Source organism: Notamacropus eugenii, chromosome 3 (genome assembly GCF_028372415.1).
Source record: "Notamacropus eugenii isolate mMacEug1 chromosome 3, mMacEug1.pri_v2, whole genome shotgun sequence".
Classification (NCBI taxonomy): domain Eukaryota; kingdom Metazoa; phylum Chordata; class Mammalia; order Diprotodontia; family Macropodidae; genus Notamacropus; species Notamacropus eugenii.
In genome coordinates this window covers 104,851,151-104,869,563 of record NC_092874.1, presented here as the reverse complement: position 1 = coordinate 104,869,563, position 18,413 = coordinate 104,851,151, and the positions used below count along the sequence as shown (strand labels likewise).

At 36.7% G+C, this 18,413-nt stretch overlaps 1 protein-coding gene across 1 annotated transcript; it reads left to right on the top strand.

The window, feature by feature from the left end:
- Nucleotides 1-13,317: 13,317 nt before the first annotated feature.
- On the top strand, nt 13,318-15,335 carry LOC140531227 (taste receptor type 2 member 134-like). The gene has a single exon (XM_072650289.1). The coding sequence runs from the start codon at nt 13,511-13,513 to the stop codon at nt 14,411-14,413; it is 903 nt and encodes a 300-aa protein (XP_072506390.1). The 5' UTR covers nt 13,318-13,510; the 3' UTR covers nt 14,414-15,335.
- The last annotated feature ends 3,078 nt before the right edge of the window (nt 15,336-18,413 follow it).

Below are 18,413 nucleotides of genomic sequence, written 5' to 3'. Positions count from 1 at the left end.
AATTTTTTGTGGCTCTCTGTTTGGTCCAGAGGAAAAATCTAAAATATTTTTGGTAAATTTAAGGTAAATTTAAGGCCCCCTGTAATCTGGCTCCCACATACCTTTCCTAGTTGACCTAATATTCTCCCTTTCATGTACAAGTTGTTCATCTGGCCTCCTAATTATCCCCTGTGCACACCAATTCATTCTATGCCTTCTAGGCTTTCCCTAGGTAGTCCCTCAATGCACCTTCTTTTCTGTCACTTCTGTCTCTTGGAATCCCTAGTTTCTTTCAAGGTACTTCTCAAGCGTTCTCTCTTATACAAGCATTTTTCAGATTTTCTTCTTTCTCTTTCTCTTTGTTTCTTTCCCTGTTTCTCTCTCTGTCTTTCTGTCTGTATCTCTCCATCTGTCTCTGTCTTTCTGTCCTCCCACCTTTCTCCCTCTCCACTTTTCTCTCTGTCCTCACCCCAGAAGCATGTAAGCTCTTTAAGGATAGGGACTGTATTGCTTTCGTATTTTCATCCTCCACTGCTCCCATGGTATATTACAAGTAGCTGGTGATGAGCAACTTTAGTATCCTTCCTAAGTGGACAGTGCAGTGCACATAGAGTCAGGAAGACCTGATTTTTAATTCAACCTTAGACATTTACTAGATGTGTGACCCTGGGCAGGTCACTTCACCTCTGCCTGCCTCAGTTTCCTCCTCTATAAAATGGGATAATAATAGCACCTACTTCCCAAAGTTGTTGCGAGGATCAAATAAGATGCAATTTGTAAAACATTTTGCTTGTTGAATTGAATTACTATTTCTGCTGTTTGGTTCTACATGTTATTTTTTTTTATGATAAGGTATTTTAATTTTTAAAAGCAAAGCATTCATCATTATTTACAATTGGTAATAAGTGAATTAATAATCAAGTTTCTAAGATTCTAGTAAAGCATATTTGGTGTGTGTGGTGGGGGGAAATTTCTCCTTTAAGGTTACTTATTGGGATATGCTTAAATACTACCATCTAGTGGTAGTGAGAAATACTGAAAAGAAGAAATAAGGCCAGCTGCAAACAACTTCAGAAGAAGGAACTGAGAGGTTGAGAGCAGGGTGTCACAGTCCAGAAACTATGACTGTAAATAATGCTGTTTCCTTTTGGCACCAAGAAGCAAGTGGAAGGCCTGTGGAGGAGAATGACATCATGATGTTGAATTCTTGACAATAGTACATTTGGAGTGGCTCCACTTCCTTTCTGGGTTTTTCTGAGCTCACTGCAGCAACACAGATGGAACTATTTTGTGAGAGTGACATGTCTAATGCAAAAGTGTGAGGGAATTTTTCAGCATTTCCTAAATTATAGATCTTCATCCTCCTTTAATTTTTTTCAGCATCCCCTATTTTTCTTCATGCTCATAGGCTGGTGAAATGAAAAAAAGAAGCACCCTTTCCTTTTAATTCTAAAATGACTCCCTCCTATCTTCCCCATAATCCTACCTTCTCCAGAGCTCAATGGAAAATTTGATATGTAAGACACAAAAGAAACACAAGGTAAACATTAAAAATCTATCATAAGGGACTCAATATGATCAAACTGTTTGCTCCTTATGTATAAAAATGTTATCAGTCCTCTTAAGACTCTCATCATTACTTGGTAGTTTGAAAGAAAGGTCTGGGCTGAGCTGAGTTGGTTGCGTTGATTCTAAAAAATAAAACTGGATAGAGAGAGCTATAAAGGAGCAAATATTTCATATAAATGAGGCAAGAAATGAAGAAATGAGAGAGAGGAAGGAGGTGAAGGTGCAAGGCTGATAGTACTGGAACTTATTCTCATTCAACTGAATTAATGAAGGAATAACATGTACATCTAGAAGGGTATCAAACTGTTAAAAATTTATAAAGAGATAAGAAGGCAAGGGAATAGGATAAGGGAGGGACTTTTAGAAAAGCATGGAGATTAAAAATTAAGATGGTTGGGGAGAGGATAACGGAGGGAATCTTAGAGGGATGGGCAGATCCTGGAATAAAAAGGTTATGGGAGAAGATAAGGGATGGATTCTTGGAAAGGGTGCAGATTAGGGATTTAATGGTTAGAAGTAAATTGGAAGTATGAGAAAGAACTATGTAAAAGAGCAGCAGAGAAGGATAATAGTGAGGAAAAACAGATGGAGGGAAATACACAAATAGTAATTATAACTTTGTGAATGGGATGAAATCACCCATAAAACAGAAATGGATAGCAGAATGACTTAAAGATCACAATCCAACAATACATTGTTTATAAGAAACACATTTAAAATAAGAGATACACACAGTAAAAATAAAGAGCTGGAGTAGAATTTATTATGCTTCAGCACAGGTAGCAATAATGATCTCAGACAAAGTTAAATAGATTAATAAAAAAAAATAAACAGGGAAACTACATTATGATATATGATACCATAGACAATGAAGCAATATCAGCACTAAACCTATATGCACCAAATGCTATAGTATATAATTTTTTTGAGGAAAAGTTAAATGAATTACAGGTGTAAAAATTTTATAGTTAAATACAGAAAAGCAGAAATATTAAATGTATATTTTTCAGATCACAATGCAATAAAAAATATATGTAACAAGGGAACATGGAAATACAGAATCAAAATTACTTGGAAACTAAACAACCTAAAATTAAAGAATGAGTGGTTAAAGAACAAATCTTAGCAACAATACCTTCATTAAAGAATGATAATGAGACAACATATCAAAACCTATCAGATACAACAAAAGCCATAATCAGTGGAACATTTAGTCTCTAAATGATTATATGAATAAGTTACAGAAAAAGCAGACCAATGAACAGGGTGGGCAATTAAAAGATTAGAAAAAGGACAAACTAAAAATTCCCAATTAAACACTAAATTGTAAATCCTAAAAATTGGGTGTAAAAAAACCATTGAATTAAAAAATAAAGCTAAGAGTTGGTTTTATGAAAAAACCAACAAAATAGATAAACCACTGGTTAATATGATTTTGAAAAAGAGAGAAGAAAACTAAATTACTGGTTACTAGTATTAAATTTTATTCATCTTTTAATTTTTAATTGGAGAAATATCAATTATTCATGGGTAGGCAAGGTGAATATAATGAAAATGAGAATTTTACCTAATCTATTTATTCAAAACTATCCCAATTAAATTACCAAAAAATTTATTTTCCTTAATTCAAAAGAATAATACCAAAATTCATTTGAATGAATAAAATGTCTAGAATATCAAAGGAACTAATAAAAAAAAAGGAAGGAGTAAATCTTAAGCTATCTTATAAGGCTAGAATTATCAAAACTTTCTTGGTAGTGGCTAAGAAAAAGAAAGTTAGATCAGTGGAACTAAGTAGACATACAATGCACAGCAGCAAATGATTACAGTAACTTTGTGTTTGACATATGCAAAGACTTAAGTTTTTGGGATAAAAATTCATTATTTGGTCAAAATTGTTGGGAAACCTGGAAAGCAGTCTGGCAGAAATTATACATAGACCAATATCTTACATCGTTTGCCAAGATAAGGTCACAATGGATACATGACCTTGATATAAAGGGAGATATTATAAGAATATTTGAAGAAAATGGAACATATTACCTATCAGACTTATGGATAAGTGAACAATTTATGAATAAACAGTAGAGAATACTGTGAGGTGCAAAATGAATAATTTTGATTATATTAAGTTAAAAAGATTTTTTTTAAATAAATAAAACCAGCATAGCCAAGATCAAAAGATAATTGGGGAAATTTTTTTTGGCAGCTTTTCAAATAATAATCTCATATCTCAAATATATAAAGAGCTTTGTCAAATCTATAAGAATATGAATCATTCCCCAGTTGATAAATAGTTAGAGGATATGAGCAGGCAGGTTTCCAATGAAGAAAACAACACAATTTGTAGTCATGTGAACGAATGCTCTAAATCATTATTGATTAGAGAAATATAAATTAAAACAACCTTGAAATATCATTTTTACAGCTAAATTTTTTTTTACAAATTGGCTAAAATGATCAAAGGGGAAAGTGGCAAATGTTGGAGGGGATGTGGAAAAATTGGGACACATTCACTGTTGGTGGAACTGTGAACGGATCCAACCATTTTGGACAGCAATCTGGAATTATGACCAAAGTGTTATTAAACCATCTATACCAGGGGTGGGGAGCCTGTGGCCTCAAAGCTCTATCTGGCCCTCTAGGTCCTCAACTATGGCTCTTTGACTGAATCCAAACTTCACAGTACAAATCCCCTTAATAAAAGGACTTGATCATAAAATTTTGACTCAGACAAAAGGCTGTACCACACCCAAAGACTTAGAAGAGAATATGTGGTCTGAAGGTTCCTTGTTCCCCACCCATTGTCTATACCCTTTGACTTAGCAACAGCACTTCTTGGTATGTTTCCCAAGATGATTAGGAAAAACAGAAAAGAACCTAAACATCCTAAAATATTTATAGCAGTTCTATTTGTGGTGACAAAGAACTGGAAATTATGGGAGTGCCCATCCATTAGGGAATGGCTGACTAAGCTGAGGTATATGATTGTGATGGAATACTACTATGCTAAAGGAAATGATGAAATTGGTGATCTTAGAAAAACATGATAGACTTGCACGAAATAATGAGCAAAACCAAGAGAATGTTGTATACAGTAACAATATTGTTTTAAGAACAACTTTGAATGACTAAATCAATTTGAGTAATATATATACTTAAATCAAGTACAAAGGACCTATGAAAGAAGATGCTATCTGCCTCCAGAGAAAGATCTTGTAAATTGAAATGTGTGTGTGTGTGTGTGTGTGTGTGTGTGTGTGTGTGTGTGTGTGTGTAGGTAGCAAAGAAGGAGCTAGTAGATAGGGAAAGATATTGAAAATGAGAGAGGGGGAGATGATAGAGAGGCAATCTGAGAAAATAAGAGGTGATAGCATCAAGGGTACATGTCAAGAGATTTGTCTTGGCAAGGAAAAGAGCTATCTCTTCATGAGAGATGGGTGGAAAAGATACTGGAGGAAGACTTCTGAGGGATGAGACTTGAAAGGAGAGAGGAAGGAACTCAGTGAATAGTTTCACTTTTTTCTGGGGAGCATGAAATAAGGTTCTTAGATGGGATGCTTTAGAGGGCATAAGGAGAGATATCATGCCAGTCATGACAACACACCTGAGGACTGCTGCTATGAATAATTTTAAGGGTCTAATCACATAGTATAATGAACTCTCTATTCAGCAATAAACTAAACTTTGTTCAATAGAATAAAGCATAACATTCATAGCCACATCCTTAAGTAAAACATATCATCTAATACTAATAATATATATCTATCTCATAACATTCAGTATATCATATGATACATAGCATATATCATTGCATCCCCAAAGTCAGGGGCTCTCAGGCCAGGGTCTTCTCTAACACGATGCATCCTTAAGGGTAACAGAAAATATCATACCATTTACCCTCAGGCCACTGTAAGAACAATCCCCTTAATCAATACACAGTGTACAAGTAAAATCTTCTCTCATCTTGACTTGAGGCTGACTGCTAAACCCCATGGCCCCATCTCTGTGGGCCAAGTGCTCCCAGCTCTTGCCTGAGTTCACATGCAGGCAGCTCTCTGCTCCTTGTCTCAGCTCATGTGGATTGTTCTTCTCCAAACTCTTCCTGCTTCTGAGTGACAGCAGGCTCCAGGGACTCCTGCCCACAGCTTCTGTTTCTAGGAAAACAAAGCTTAACAGGGTTATAACAATATTTATATGCATTATCAGTGTCATCATCTCAGTTCAGTCATAAAGACCAACCACCAGGGCTTCTGTCTGAAAAATCAACAGATCAACAGACAGTTCTTCTGTCTGAAAAATCAACACAGACCAACAAACAGGACTTCTGTCTGAGAAATAAACACAGATCAACACACAGGGCTTCTGTCTGAGAAATTAACACAGATCAGCAGACAGAGCTCCTGCCATCATAAACATTCTTTCTTTTTTTTTTTTTTTGAAGTTTTTTTTGAATTTGATTTTTCATTTTTAACACAGTTTGTAACAGATAAAACAATTCAAACTTTTGGTCAGGTGATACTTCTTTTTAAAGCATTTACAATATGGACCAGAAAAGAATTTTTTTTAAAACATTAACCAACTGAGACACAAATAATATTTATGTTGCTAACTTCACAAACTTTTGACATAATTGTCTCCACAGTATTACTAAGAATTAAAGGACCCTAACTTATTGTTGTAGGTCTAAAGACCTATGCCTAATAGCTTAATTTTAGACTTAACCTTGGAAGTTCCCCTACCAATAATCTATAATTTAATAGATTTGGTATTAAGCTTATAAACCTTTTGACTATAGGAAATTGTCACCAGGAGTAGGGACATTGTAGGGATACAATATCTCCCCAACTTCATGTTGATTCCAGGCAGGATTAGATTGTCCACTTGCATTCAGTCAGGCTTAAAATCTGCCAGGTGTTAGTGGGGAAATTGAGTCAGGAGAATTCTACGTCAGCCCAGGCTGAGCAGCCGCTCTCCCACCCTTCCTGTGAGATCACCTTTTGCAGTTCATACCAGCATCTCCTCAGCTTACTGGCATCATGGATTGGAGGCTCAGACCACCTTTCTTGTTATCCATACCTGGAGTTAGACTCAGAAGAACAGTCACTTAATAGTCCCACAGCTTCTAAAAATGCAAGTTCCAATAACCAGGTTTCAAATATGATTATAATTTCACTTTGGCTAAGGAACATCTTTTGAGGCAAGTCTTAAGTGGCTTACATGCCTTTCTATACATGTTCCAGTTCCTGATTAAATAGCAATCATAAAATCAAATTTACCGTAAAACCTTAACTTTTCCATAGATGCCAAATTTTACCCGAGGTTACTTTCCTCTAGGAAATTTACACTAAAATTCTTTTCCTCAAACTAAAGATGTCATTGATTTATTCTCAGTAATTAATTCAGTCAATTGTTTTAATACTAATTGCTTTTACCTCACTTTGTAACATGTCCAATTTTTCTCCCTATCATTCCCCTCCCCCTACTTCCTAATACCTTGCATTCTGATTATTCCTTCCCTCAATGTATCCTCCCTTCTATCACACCCCACCCTTCCCTTATCCCCATCCTCTCTCTTTTCTTGTAGGGCAAGATAAATTTCTATACCCCATTCCCTGTAGTTGTTATTTCCCGATTATATGCAATAAAAATTCTCAACATTCTTTGTAATACTTTGAATTCCAATTTCTCTCCTTCCCCTTCTCCCTCGCCAGCCCCACTGAGAAGGGAAGCAATTCAATACAGACTAAATATGTGTTGTTTTGCAAATAATAATAATCATGTTGTGTAATACTAATTATATTGCCCTCTGTCTTACTCTATTCCCCCTTTATTTTTTCCCCCACCATTGACCTTGTCCCTTCTTAAAAGTGTTTATTTCTAGTGACTCCCTTCTCCCATTTGCCCTCCCTTCTAACATTCCCCTCACCCCACTTGCCACCTCCTCTCCTCCTTTCCTGTGGTGTGATATAAATTTTCATATCAAATTTAGTGGGCATGTTATTCCCTCCTTCAGCCACATGTGGAGAGAGTAGCTTCATTTTCCCCCTCTCCCTTTCTCCCTTTTCTCCTCCATTGAACAAGATTTTTCTTATCTCTTTTATGAGTTATAACCTGCCCTGTTCCATTTCTCCCTTTCTCTTCCTGGTATTTTCCTCCTTCACCCCTTAATTTTTATTTCATTTTATTTTGTGTGTGTGTGTGTGTGTGTGTGTGTGTGTGTGTGTGTGTGTGTGTATATCATCTCTTCTGATTCAACACATCCTGTACTCTCTATCTATATATGTGTCTGTGTGTCTGTGTGTGTGTGTATGTACAATCTCTCCATCTACCCAAATACTGAGAAAAAAATTCAAGAGTTATAAATATTTTCTTTCCATGTAGTAATGTAAACACTTCAGCTTTAGAGAGTCTTTTATGATTTTTCTTTCCTGTTTACCTTTTCATGTTTCTCATGATTCTTGTCTTGGGAAGTCAAATTTTCTATACAGATCTGGTCTTTTCCTCAATATGAATTATTGAAAGTCCTCTATGTCATTGAATGACCATTTATTCCCTTGAAGTATTATACTCAGATTTGCTAGGTAGGTGATTCTTGGTTTCAATCCCAGTTCCTTTGACCTCTGAAATATCCCATTCCAAGTCCTTCAATCCCTTAATGTTGAAGCTGCCAGATCCTGTGTTATCCTGATTGTATTTCCACAATACTCAAATTGTTTCTTTCTAGTTGCTTGCAGTATTTTCTCCTTGATCTGGGAACTCTGAAATTTGGCCACAATATTCCTAGAAGTTTCTCTGTTCAGGTCTCTTTCAAGAGGTGATCAGTGGATTGTTTCAATATTTATTTTGTCCTCTGATTCTAGAACATCAGGGCAGTTTTCCTTGATAATATCATGAAAGATAATGTCTAGGCTCTTTTTTTGATCATGGCTTTCAGGTAGTCCCATAATTTTTAAATTGTTTCTCCTGAATCTATTTTCTAGGTCAGTTGTTTTTCCAATGAGATGTTTCACATTATCTTCTATTTTTTCAAATTTTTGGTTTTGTTTACTAACTGCTTGGTTTATCTCATAGTCACTCATTTCCCTGAACTCAATTCTCTCTTTCAACGAATTATTTTGTTCAGTGAGGTTTTGAAACTTCTCCTCCATTTGACTAATTCTGCTTTTTAAAACCTCCTTCTCCTCATTGGTTTTTTGGACCTCTTTTTTCAATTCAGTTAGCCTCTTTTGAAAGGTGTTATTTTCCTCAGCATTTTTTTGGTTCTCCTTTAGTAAGCTGCTAACTTGTTTTTTAAGGTCTTTTATTGCTTGAGACCAGTTCAAGTTCCCTTTGGAGGCAGAGGCCTTGACGTCCTCTGACATTATGCCTTGTTCTTCCTCACCTGAAAGGATGGGGGGAGACACCTGTTCTCCAAGAAAGTAACCTTCTATGGTCTTATTTTTTTCCCCTTTTTTGGGCATTTTCCCAGCCAGTTACTTGACTTCTTAGTTTCTTCTCCACAACCTCCTCATCTCCAGTTCCTCCAAGCCAGCACTATGGACTGAGATTCAGATAAGCTGCTCCCAAGCCTCAGGGGCTTTAGGCAGGGGCAGGGCTGCTATTCAGTGTGAGATTAAGATCAACTGCTCAGGTGGGGGCAGGGTTGCCACACAGGTCTCAGTTCCCTCAGGGGGTTTACGATGAGACCTTCAACAATGGATGTGAGCTATTGCCTGCTGTAGGAGCCCTTGTTTGCTGCTGTCTCTACTGCTGCCACCTGAAGAGGCCTGAGTTATGGGGACACCCTGCTCCCTTCTTGACCAACCAAAAAGACCCTCTCACTGACCTTTGGCACCTGTAGGTTGAGGGATCTGCGCTGCTGGTGGAGATTCTGTCCCTGAAGCCTGCTCAGATCTGCTGCTTTAGGTACCATGTGGCCAAGGCAGGGCTGGGCTCTGCTCTGTGTCCCTTGAGCAACAGACCTTTCCCATCGGTTTTTTAGGTGTCTCTGGAATAGAAATCTCCTCCACTCCATTGTTCTGTGACTTCTGCTGCTCTAGAATTTGTTGAGAGTTCTTTACAGGTATTTTATGGCCTGTGGGGTAAGAGCTAGCATATGTTTGTCTTTCTCATAAACATTCTTTCTGTTAGGTCTCCCCACAATCAAGTTCCCCTAGCCCTCTCACACTTGCTTCTCAGCTCTGCTTCTCTCTCTACTCCTCCCCAACCAATACTATACACACACAGGCACACACACACACACACACACACATATGCTGTTTTCAATAAAATATCTTTGATTCATTCAATCAAAGGCACTTGATTGAAACTCAATCCAGAAAAACAGCAAAAAAAATTTTACTTTGCTTGCCCTTATAAGAGATGAGGATATTTAGAATAACCATTGCAGTGAATAAGATAACAAATTGATTGAGGGTATGCAAAAAGATTGCCCAGCTGCAGTGAAAGACCAATTGTAATAATGTATCATATCTTGTAGTGGACCAAGTCATCATGGTTTCATGATTATCTCTAGCTTCATTTGGTAGCCTGTGAATAAGACAGAAGAAATGAGGTATGAGTAAAACATACCACAAATGCAAAGGGTAGCCAAGGATGCAATGTTATCAGGTGGAGACTGGGGCTCAGTGAGAGCCAGAAGAAGGAAGGAGTGAAAAAGGAAAAGGTTTAAGGTGAAAGTCAATTCAGTAATTATGGAACAGGCATTCCATAGAGCACAGTAGGTGGGACAGGTATCTTTGAAGTGGAACATTTGGAGAGTAGAATTAAGAGGCACAAAAGTAAAAAGTGCATGAAGTTGGGGATGAGGAGTGAATTTTGCAACTCAATGGCTTGGTTCAGAACTATAGTGAAAAGAATATGAAGAGGCTAGAGTATGCCAATCATTGAGGGATAATTCCAGGTAGAGTATCTGTGGTTGTAAAGCAATTTATTAAGAGGCAAATGATTATATGAACTATTCAAAATCCTCCTTCAAGATTCAACCTTATGGCAAGTGGTGATATTTGGGTCTTGTAGGATCTACTTTGAGGCACTCAGGACCAGGAAAAGGTATGGAAGGTATGGCCTGATAGAGCCTGATCAGGAGTCAGGAGATGGCATTTAAAGATGTTTCTAGTCAAAGATTATCTCTGGAGCCCTGAAGAAGGCCTTAGGGGAGGAAGATTTGATCTTGAACTGATATTGAGATTGTTGGGAAGGTCTTAGAGGGAAGACAGAAAGGTTGGTGACAGGATCCGAAGCTGATATAGGCTTCATAGAGATCATTATGAAGACCTTGGAGGAAAGACGTGGTGTGTATGTGTGTGGAGGTTGTACAAGTAGTACGCAGATCCTGGGCTCATGAAGAACTTGCTGGTGAAGGTCTGGAGAGAAAACAGAGCATCCAGATCCAGGTGGCCAGATCCCAGGGTGACTTGGGAATCACTGGGAAGATCCTGGAAGGAAAGGATATTTCTAAACTCAAATGACATAGTAACCTAGGGTCCATGGAGTAGCAGGTGAGGAAGGAGTAGATTCAGTTTAAAAAAAAAAAAAGAAAGTCTAAAATTCCTAAGAATTTCTCTTGTTAGCTGGCTAAGTATAGTTGACTAGGGAGTCTAGTCAAAAAGAGTTGAAGTAGTGTTGGGGCTTTAACGCCAATGTGATACCTACAGCAGCCACCATGGATATGTATGCATATTTCCAAGGTAAATTCACAAAATATAAACTCTCTTTCTCAAAGATGAAACCAAAATATTTATTCAGATAAAAGAAATCCAATTCCACCATGGTTAAATTGAAGTTTGTACACATTGCTAATAAAGGGAGTACATCTATCCCCAAGCCTTTCCTCCATTAGGCTTCCCCACAAACAAATTCCTTAGACAAAATCACTCTCTCACTCACTCTAGCTGCTCTGCTCTGCCTGCTCTCTCTCAGCTCTACTTCTTTTTCTCAGCAGCACCTTTTCTGCTCCACCCACCATCAGCTCCATGTGACTCAAGCGATGGACTAGGTCAGAGCTCAAACCAGGTCACAAGGGCCTATTAAAGGACAAGGAAGATCTTCAAATTCCCTTATCATTACAGGGCTATAAACTAAAGAATTGTGGAAAAGAAGGTGAAGACCAGTAGATGGCAATTCAGTGGCAGCAATTCAGTAGAGTTCCTTTACAGAGATCAAGATGGAACTGATAATAGATTCACAAGGAACCTAAGCTCCAGAGGAAGCATCTCCCCTGGTGACACAACCAAAGGATATTGATTGGTCTGTGGGGGGCTGGGGCAGGGAGAACAAGCATCAGCATTAGAAACATGAATTATCCTGGTAATGCCTTTTGTCCATCCTTTCTCTCAGTGGAGATATGGTAGCCCTGGGTATATGAGAATCCTTCTTGTCACTTATTTTGCTGTGCTATCTAAGTAAATGTCTTTTGGTTTGGATGAATGTAATCTCTAGTTGGTTGGTAATGTTATGAGATGTGATTTTGACTGGATCCTGACCCATAATGTCCCTAGAATCTAGCTTAGTTCAGGACATATTTATGTGAGTAGAGACACAAGTACTCCCATTTGTCTCCTTCTCCTTAGTTCCCCTTTGTCCCTGTTTTTCTTATTAGTCCCATGTCCTCCCTTAACTCTCTTTCATAGGCATTCATAGAATGGGTTGTTTGTGCTGACAGACCCTCTTCCACTTTGTCCTCTTGATGTCTTCTCACTACTCCAATACCAGGCTTTCCTCTGGTCTGTCCATCTCTTTTCTCAGTTCCTGAATTGGCTGATCTGAAGTATTATCATAGAACCCTCATGGGACAGAAGCACTGGTTTAGAGTTGGAAGGGCCCTCAGAGATCAGATAGTCCAACCTCCTCATTATACAGGTTAGAAAACTGAGGCCCAGAGATGTTGAGAAGCAGAGTTATTGGAAGAGCAAGGATTTGAATTCAGACCTGATTTCATATCCAGTATGCTTTCCCTTGTATTGCATTGCACCTCATTTTACTTATAAAGCAGAGTTGCCCTGGGTAAAATGAAGTAGGAGACGTCTGTATCTTTATTCCATGCCACCCCACCACCCTCTTTTCCCTTTTAATTACTTAAAATCTTCACAGTTACTTATCTTTGGTTTCTCGGAGTACCTGCCCTCCCTAATACTGTACTTAACCTTATAGGATATTTTTTCTCTGAGTAGAAAGCTATCCTGTCTCTTTCCTTTTCCCTTCATAGAAACTCTTCACATTCTCCTAGGGCCTTACTACTGACTGGAATCAGGAAATTAATGCCAAGATGTTAATTAATACTTTTCTTGTGGAAAAGATGGAGAGATGTGAGTTGAATTTGGAGAGAATCAGAACTGGTTGGATGGTGGGGCTCAACAGGATGCAATAAATGGTTCAATATCAACCTGACACCTACAAAGTGGGACATGATACACTAGTCATAGAGAACAAAATAGATATGTGAATCCAGGGCATGGATGGAAAATTATGTGTTCACATTATACACAGAAGGATATTTAATAGTGGAGGGGGGGAGGGTGGTAGATAAGGACATCAATACAAGAACAGAAGAGAAGGAAGATCTGGGGGAGCCTTACAGCTAGACTTAAGGGAGGGAAGCAGGATGGGAAGGGAAGAAGTATGCATTTTGGGGGGGTTCATGAAAGGTGCAAGGATCAGTAGTCCGTATCCAAATATCTCCTTGGCCCTGACTCTGGTCAATGGCAGGCAAATCTAGGATAAACAAATAGAGACTGGGTTCAGTGAATGATCTATGTCAGATTTGCATCCATAGAGATGGTAGGATTCTTTTCTAATTCACATAAGATACACATAGTCTCTTTCTGCTCCTCCTCTGTCTCTTGCAGCTGGGCTCCTGCATAAAGCACAGAAAGCAGCAGAATCCTTGGGGAGTCTGGCCTGCTATCAGATTCCTCCTGGGGAAGGTGTCCTGAAGCATTAGAGTCCCAGCAAAGAAAGAATGCCCAGCCTACTCATTGTCTTCTTCATGATCATCTTTCTCCTGGAGTCTATGGCATCAATCATAGAAAATAGTTTCATCGTCATAGTGCTGGGCAGGGAATGGGTGCAATATTGGACCCTGCCCCCTGGTGACATGATCCTGCTTAGCCTGGGCATTTCTCGCTTCTTTCTACAGTGGGCAGCAGTTCTTACCGATTTCTACGCATATTTTTCCCCAAGTAACTTTGGTTTACACACTTTCATTTACTGGAACTTTGCTAACATGACCACACTCTGGTTTGCCACCTGGCTTGCTGTTTTTTACTGTGTGAAAATTTCTTCCTTCATTCACCCTGTCTTCCTCTGGCTGAAGTGGCGAATTTCCCGATTTGTTCCTTGGCTACTGCTGTGCTCTCTATTGCTATCCACTTTGATATGCGTCTCATCTTTTGTAAAGGGCTATCACATTTTCCAGCTCCCAGTCACTGGGAATTACTCAGAAACGACCACTGTGAATGCTAGGAGAAGGGCATTCCGGAGGCATTTTTTCCAGCCACTGCAAATGTTTATGTTGTTAATTCCTTTTCTCATTTTCCTGCTTTCCATCATTTTGCTAATTTCTTCCCTGTGCCAACACTTGGGGAACATGAAGCACCACAGTGCTGGTCTTCAGGATCCAAGAATGCAGGTTCACATTACAGCCCTGAAGTCCCTCTTCTTCTTTCTCATCATCTACATATCACGTGTTATACCTGTTATCATTACCACTATTGTACCTATTTCAGTTTTCGGCTTTCATTTTTGGGTTTTGGAGGCAGTGACCTATGTTGGCATGTCCATCCATCCTGCCTTCCTGATCCTGAACAGCTCAAAACTGAGAAGGGCTCTGAAGAAGATGATTCCTGACTCAGAGGCTGCATAAAAGGAATTCAGCTCTGAAATGATCAATATCAGTAATCAATATTGAACAATGATGAATACTACTGTTTGTGATACAGATGCATAAGACTTAGAGAAGAAAGAGTTAATGAAGGAAGAAAAGAAGGGAGAAAAGAAGGAAGGAAAGAAGGAAGGAAGGAATGAAGGAAGAAACAAGAAAGGAAAGATATTTTATTAACTATTTATGATATTTGGGCACTGACAGAGATGCTAGGAGGAAAACTTACAGGAATATCATAGCCAAATTTCGAAATTCCAAAGTTAAGGTGAAACTATTGCAAACCACAAGAAAAACAGCAATTTAAATACTGAAGACATACAATTAGGATTTCACAAGACCAAGTAGCTTCTATACTAAAAGAGTGTAAGTCTTAGAACACTTTGTTTAGAAGAGCAGAGAATAACTTATTCAGCAAATTTGTATATAATGAAATGAAAAATGAAAAGTGAAAAAAATGGACATATGAGAAAGTGAAAAACTTTCAGGGATTTGTGACAAAAAAAACAGAACTCAATGGAAAACAAGATATAAAAGATCTAGAAGAAATATAAGGAAAACATTAAAGACTAATGACAAGTGGCTCATTAAGGTTTACTTCTTATATATAAACATGTTTTCAGTACTCTTAAGACTGTCATCATTCCTGGGGTAGTGTGAAAGAAATTTTGGGTCTGAGTCATGTATGATGGGGTGATTCTTTAAAACAAAATTAGGAAGGAAAAGGTAAAAAGGAGCAAATTATCTAATAAAAATGGGGCAAAAAAGGAAAAAATGATCCAAGGGAAGCAGGTGGGGGTGGAGATCTGGTGGTGCTGGAACCTGACTCTCATTTCATCTGGGTTAAAAAGGGAACGATATACACATCTAAAAGGATATAAAGTTTTAAAGAAATAAGAGGACTAGGGGACAGGATAAGGGATGGACTTTTAGAAGAGTGGATTGAGATTTAGGAGTGTGGGAAAGAGGAGAAGGGAGGGATTTAGAGGGGTGGGTAGAATAAGGAATAGGACGGTAGTGGGGAGAGGATAAGGTAATAGGGATAGGATGAAAAGAGAGGCTGAGAAAGACAACAGTGAGTAAAAAGGGAGAGAAATGGACAAATAGTGATTACAACTTTGAATGTGAATGGGATGAACTCACTGATAAAATGGAAACATAGTAGAATGGATAAAAAATCAGAATCCAAATACTTGTTATTTACAAGAAACACATTTAAGAATGAGAGATACACACAGTTAAAAGAGAGGATTAGAGTAGAATTTATTACACTTGAGCTGTTGCAAAAAAGGCAGAGGTAGCAAAAGTTACAGCCAAAATAGATTTAATTAAAAGAGATATGCAAGGGAAATGCATTTTGATAAAAGGTACCATAGACAATGAAGTAATATCAATACTGTATTTCTATGCACCAAATACTCTAGCATCTAAAATTTTAAAGAAAAGTTAAATGAATTACAGGTGGAGGAGTATTGCAGTATTATAATTGTGGGGGACTTAAATCTTCCCTTTCAGAACTAGATAAATCTAACCAAAATATAAATAAGAAATAAGTTAAGGAAGTGAATAGAATTTTAGATGAGCTAAATATAATAACTATCTGGAGAGAATTGAATGGGAATGGAAAGATAGATGCCTTTCTCTCAGCAGTTTGATACCTTTACAAAAATTGACCACATATTAGGACATAAAATTTTATAGTTAAATGCAGAAAGAAAAAAATATTTAAAGTATCCTTTTCAGATAACAATGCAATAAAAATAATTTTTAATAAGGGACCATGGAAACAGAGTAAAAATTAATTGGAAATTAAATAACCTAATCTTAAAGAATGAGTTAAAGAACAAATTATAGGAACAATCAATAATTTCATTGAAGAGAATGACCATGATGAGACAACTTATTAAAACCTATGGAATACAGAAAAATCAGTAGTTAGAGAAAAATTTATATCTCTAAATGCTTATATCAATAAAATATAGAAAGAGTAGACCAATGAACTGGATAGGCAATTAAAAAACACTAGGAAAAAGAACAAGATAAAAATCCTCAATTAAACACTAAATTAGACCTTCTAAAAATTAAAGATGAAATTAATAAAATTGAGTATAAAAATCCATTGAATTAATAAATAAAACTGTATTGGTTTTATAAAAAAACCAATAAAATACATAAACAATTGGTTAATTTGACAAAAAATAGAGAAAAGTAAATCAAATCACTAGTATTAAAAATGAAAAGTGTGGACGTACCACTAAGGAAGGTGAAATCTAAGAAAATTTAAGAAGTTTCTTTGCCCAACATGTCAATAAATCTAACAACTTAAATGAAATGGAAAAATATTTGCAAAAATATAAATTGCTTAGATTAGCAGAAGAGGAAATAGAATATCTAAATACATCTATTTTAGAAAAAGAGAAGTTGACAGACCATAAATAAGCTTCCTAAGAAAAAAAAGCTCCAGAACCAGATGAACTTAGCAGTGAATTTTAACAAACATTTAAAGATCAACTACTTCCAATATTCAATAAATTGTTTAGAATCATAGGCAAAGAAAGGATCCTATCAAACTCTTTTGATGAACAAATTTGATATTGATACTAAACCAGGAAGAGTAAAAACAGAGAAAGAAAATTATAGACCAATTTAATTGATGAATATGGATACAAAAATCCTAAATAAAATGCCAGCTACAAGATTATAACAATATATTACAGAGGTTATAAATTGTGACCAAATAGGATTTATACGAAGAATGCAGAGATGGTTTAACATATGGAAAACTATTAAGATAATTGATTATATCAATAATAAAAGCAACAAAAATTATATGATTTTATCAATAGAGGCAGAAAAAGTTTTTGATAAAATACAACACTTCTATTAAAAACACTTGAAAGAATAGGTATAAATGGATTTTTCCTAAATGGACAAAAAGTATTTCCCTAAAACCATCAGCAAGCATTATTTGTAATGCAGATAAACTAGAAACCTTATCAGGAAGAATTGGTGTGGATCAAGTATGCTCACTGTCATCAGAATTATTCAATATTGCATTGGAAATCCTAGTAATAGCAATGAGAAGAAAAAGAAATAAGAGGAATCAGAATAGGGAATGAGGTAATCTAACTCTCCCTTTTTTGCAGATAATAAGATGACATACTTGGAAAATCCCAAAGACTCAACTAAAAAGTTAAAACAATGAACAATTTTGGCAAAGTAGCAGGATATAATGTAAACCCACATAAATCATCAACACTCATATATCACCACAAAACCCTGCAAGAAGAAGTAGTAAGAGACACCCCATTTAAAATAACTCTAGATAGTATAAAATATGTGAGAGTACACTTGCCAAACCCACGAACTGTATGAACAAAATGATAAAAAAAAAGCTTTTTAGACAAATAAAATCAGATTTAAATAGAGAAATATTGTTCATGAGTAGGCAGGGCCAGTATAATAAAAATGACAATTTTACCTAAACTAGTTTGTACATTCAAAGCCATCCCAATTAAATTACCAAAAAAATTTATTTCACTGATTTAGAAAAAAAAACAAAACAAAATTCATTTGGAAGAAAAGAAATGTCAAGAATCAGGAAGGGATTAATGAAAAAAAATGTAAAGGAAGGAGGATGAGCAAAACTAGATCTTACACTATATTACAAGGCTGTAATTATCAAAATTGTATGGTACTGGCTAAGAAAAAGAAAGGTAGATCAGCAGAACAGAATACACATGAAATATATAGTAACCTTGTATTTGGCAAGTGTAAAGACTTAAGTTTTTGGTATAAGAATTCATTATTTGGTAAAAATTATTGGGATATCTGGAAAGCAGTCTGGTAGAAATTGGACCCAGACATATCTTGCACCATTTACCAAGATAAGATCAAAATGGCTACATGACCTAGATATAAGGAAAGACACTATAAGCACATTTGAAGAATATGGACTATATTACCTATCAGACCTGCAGATAGG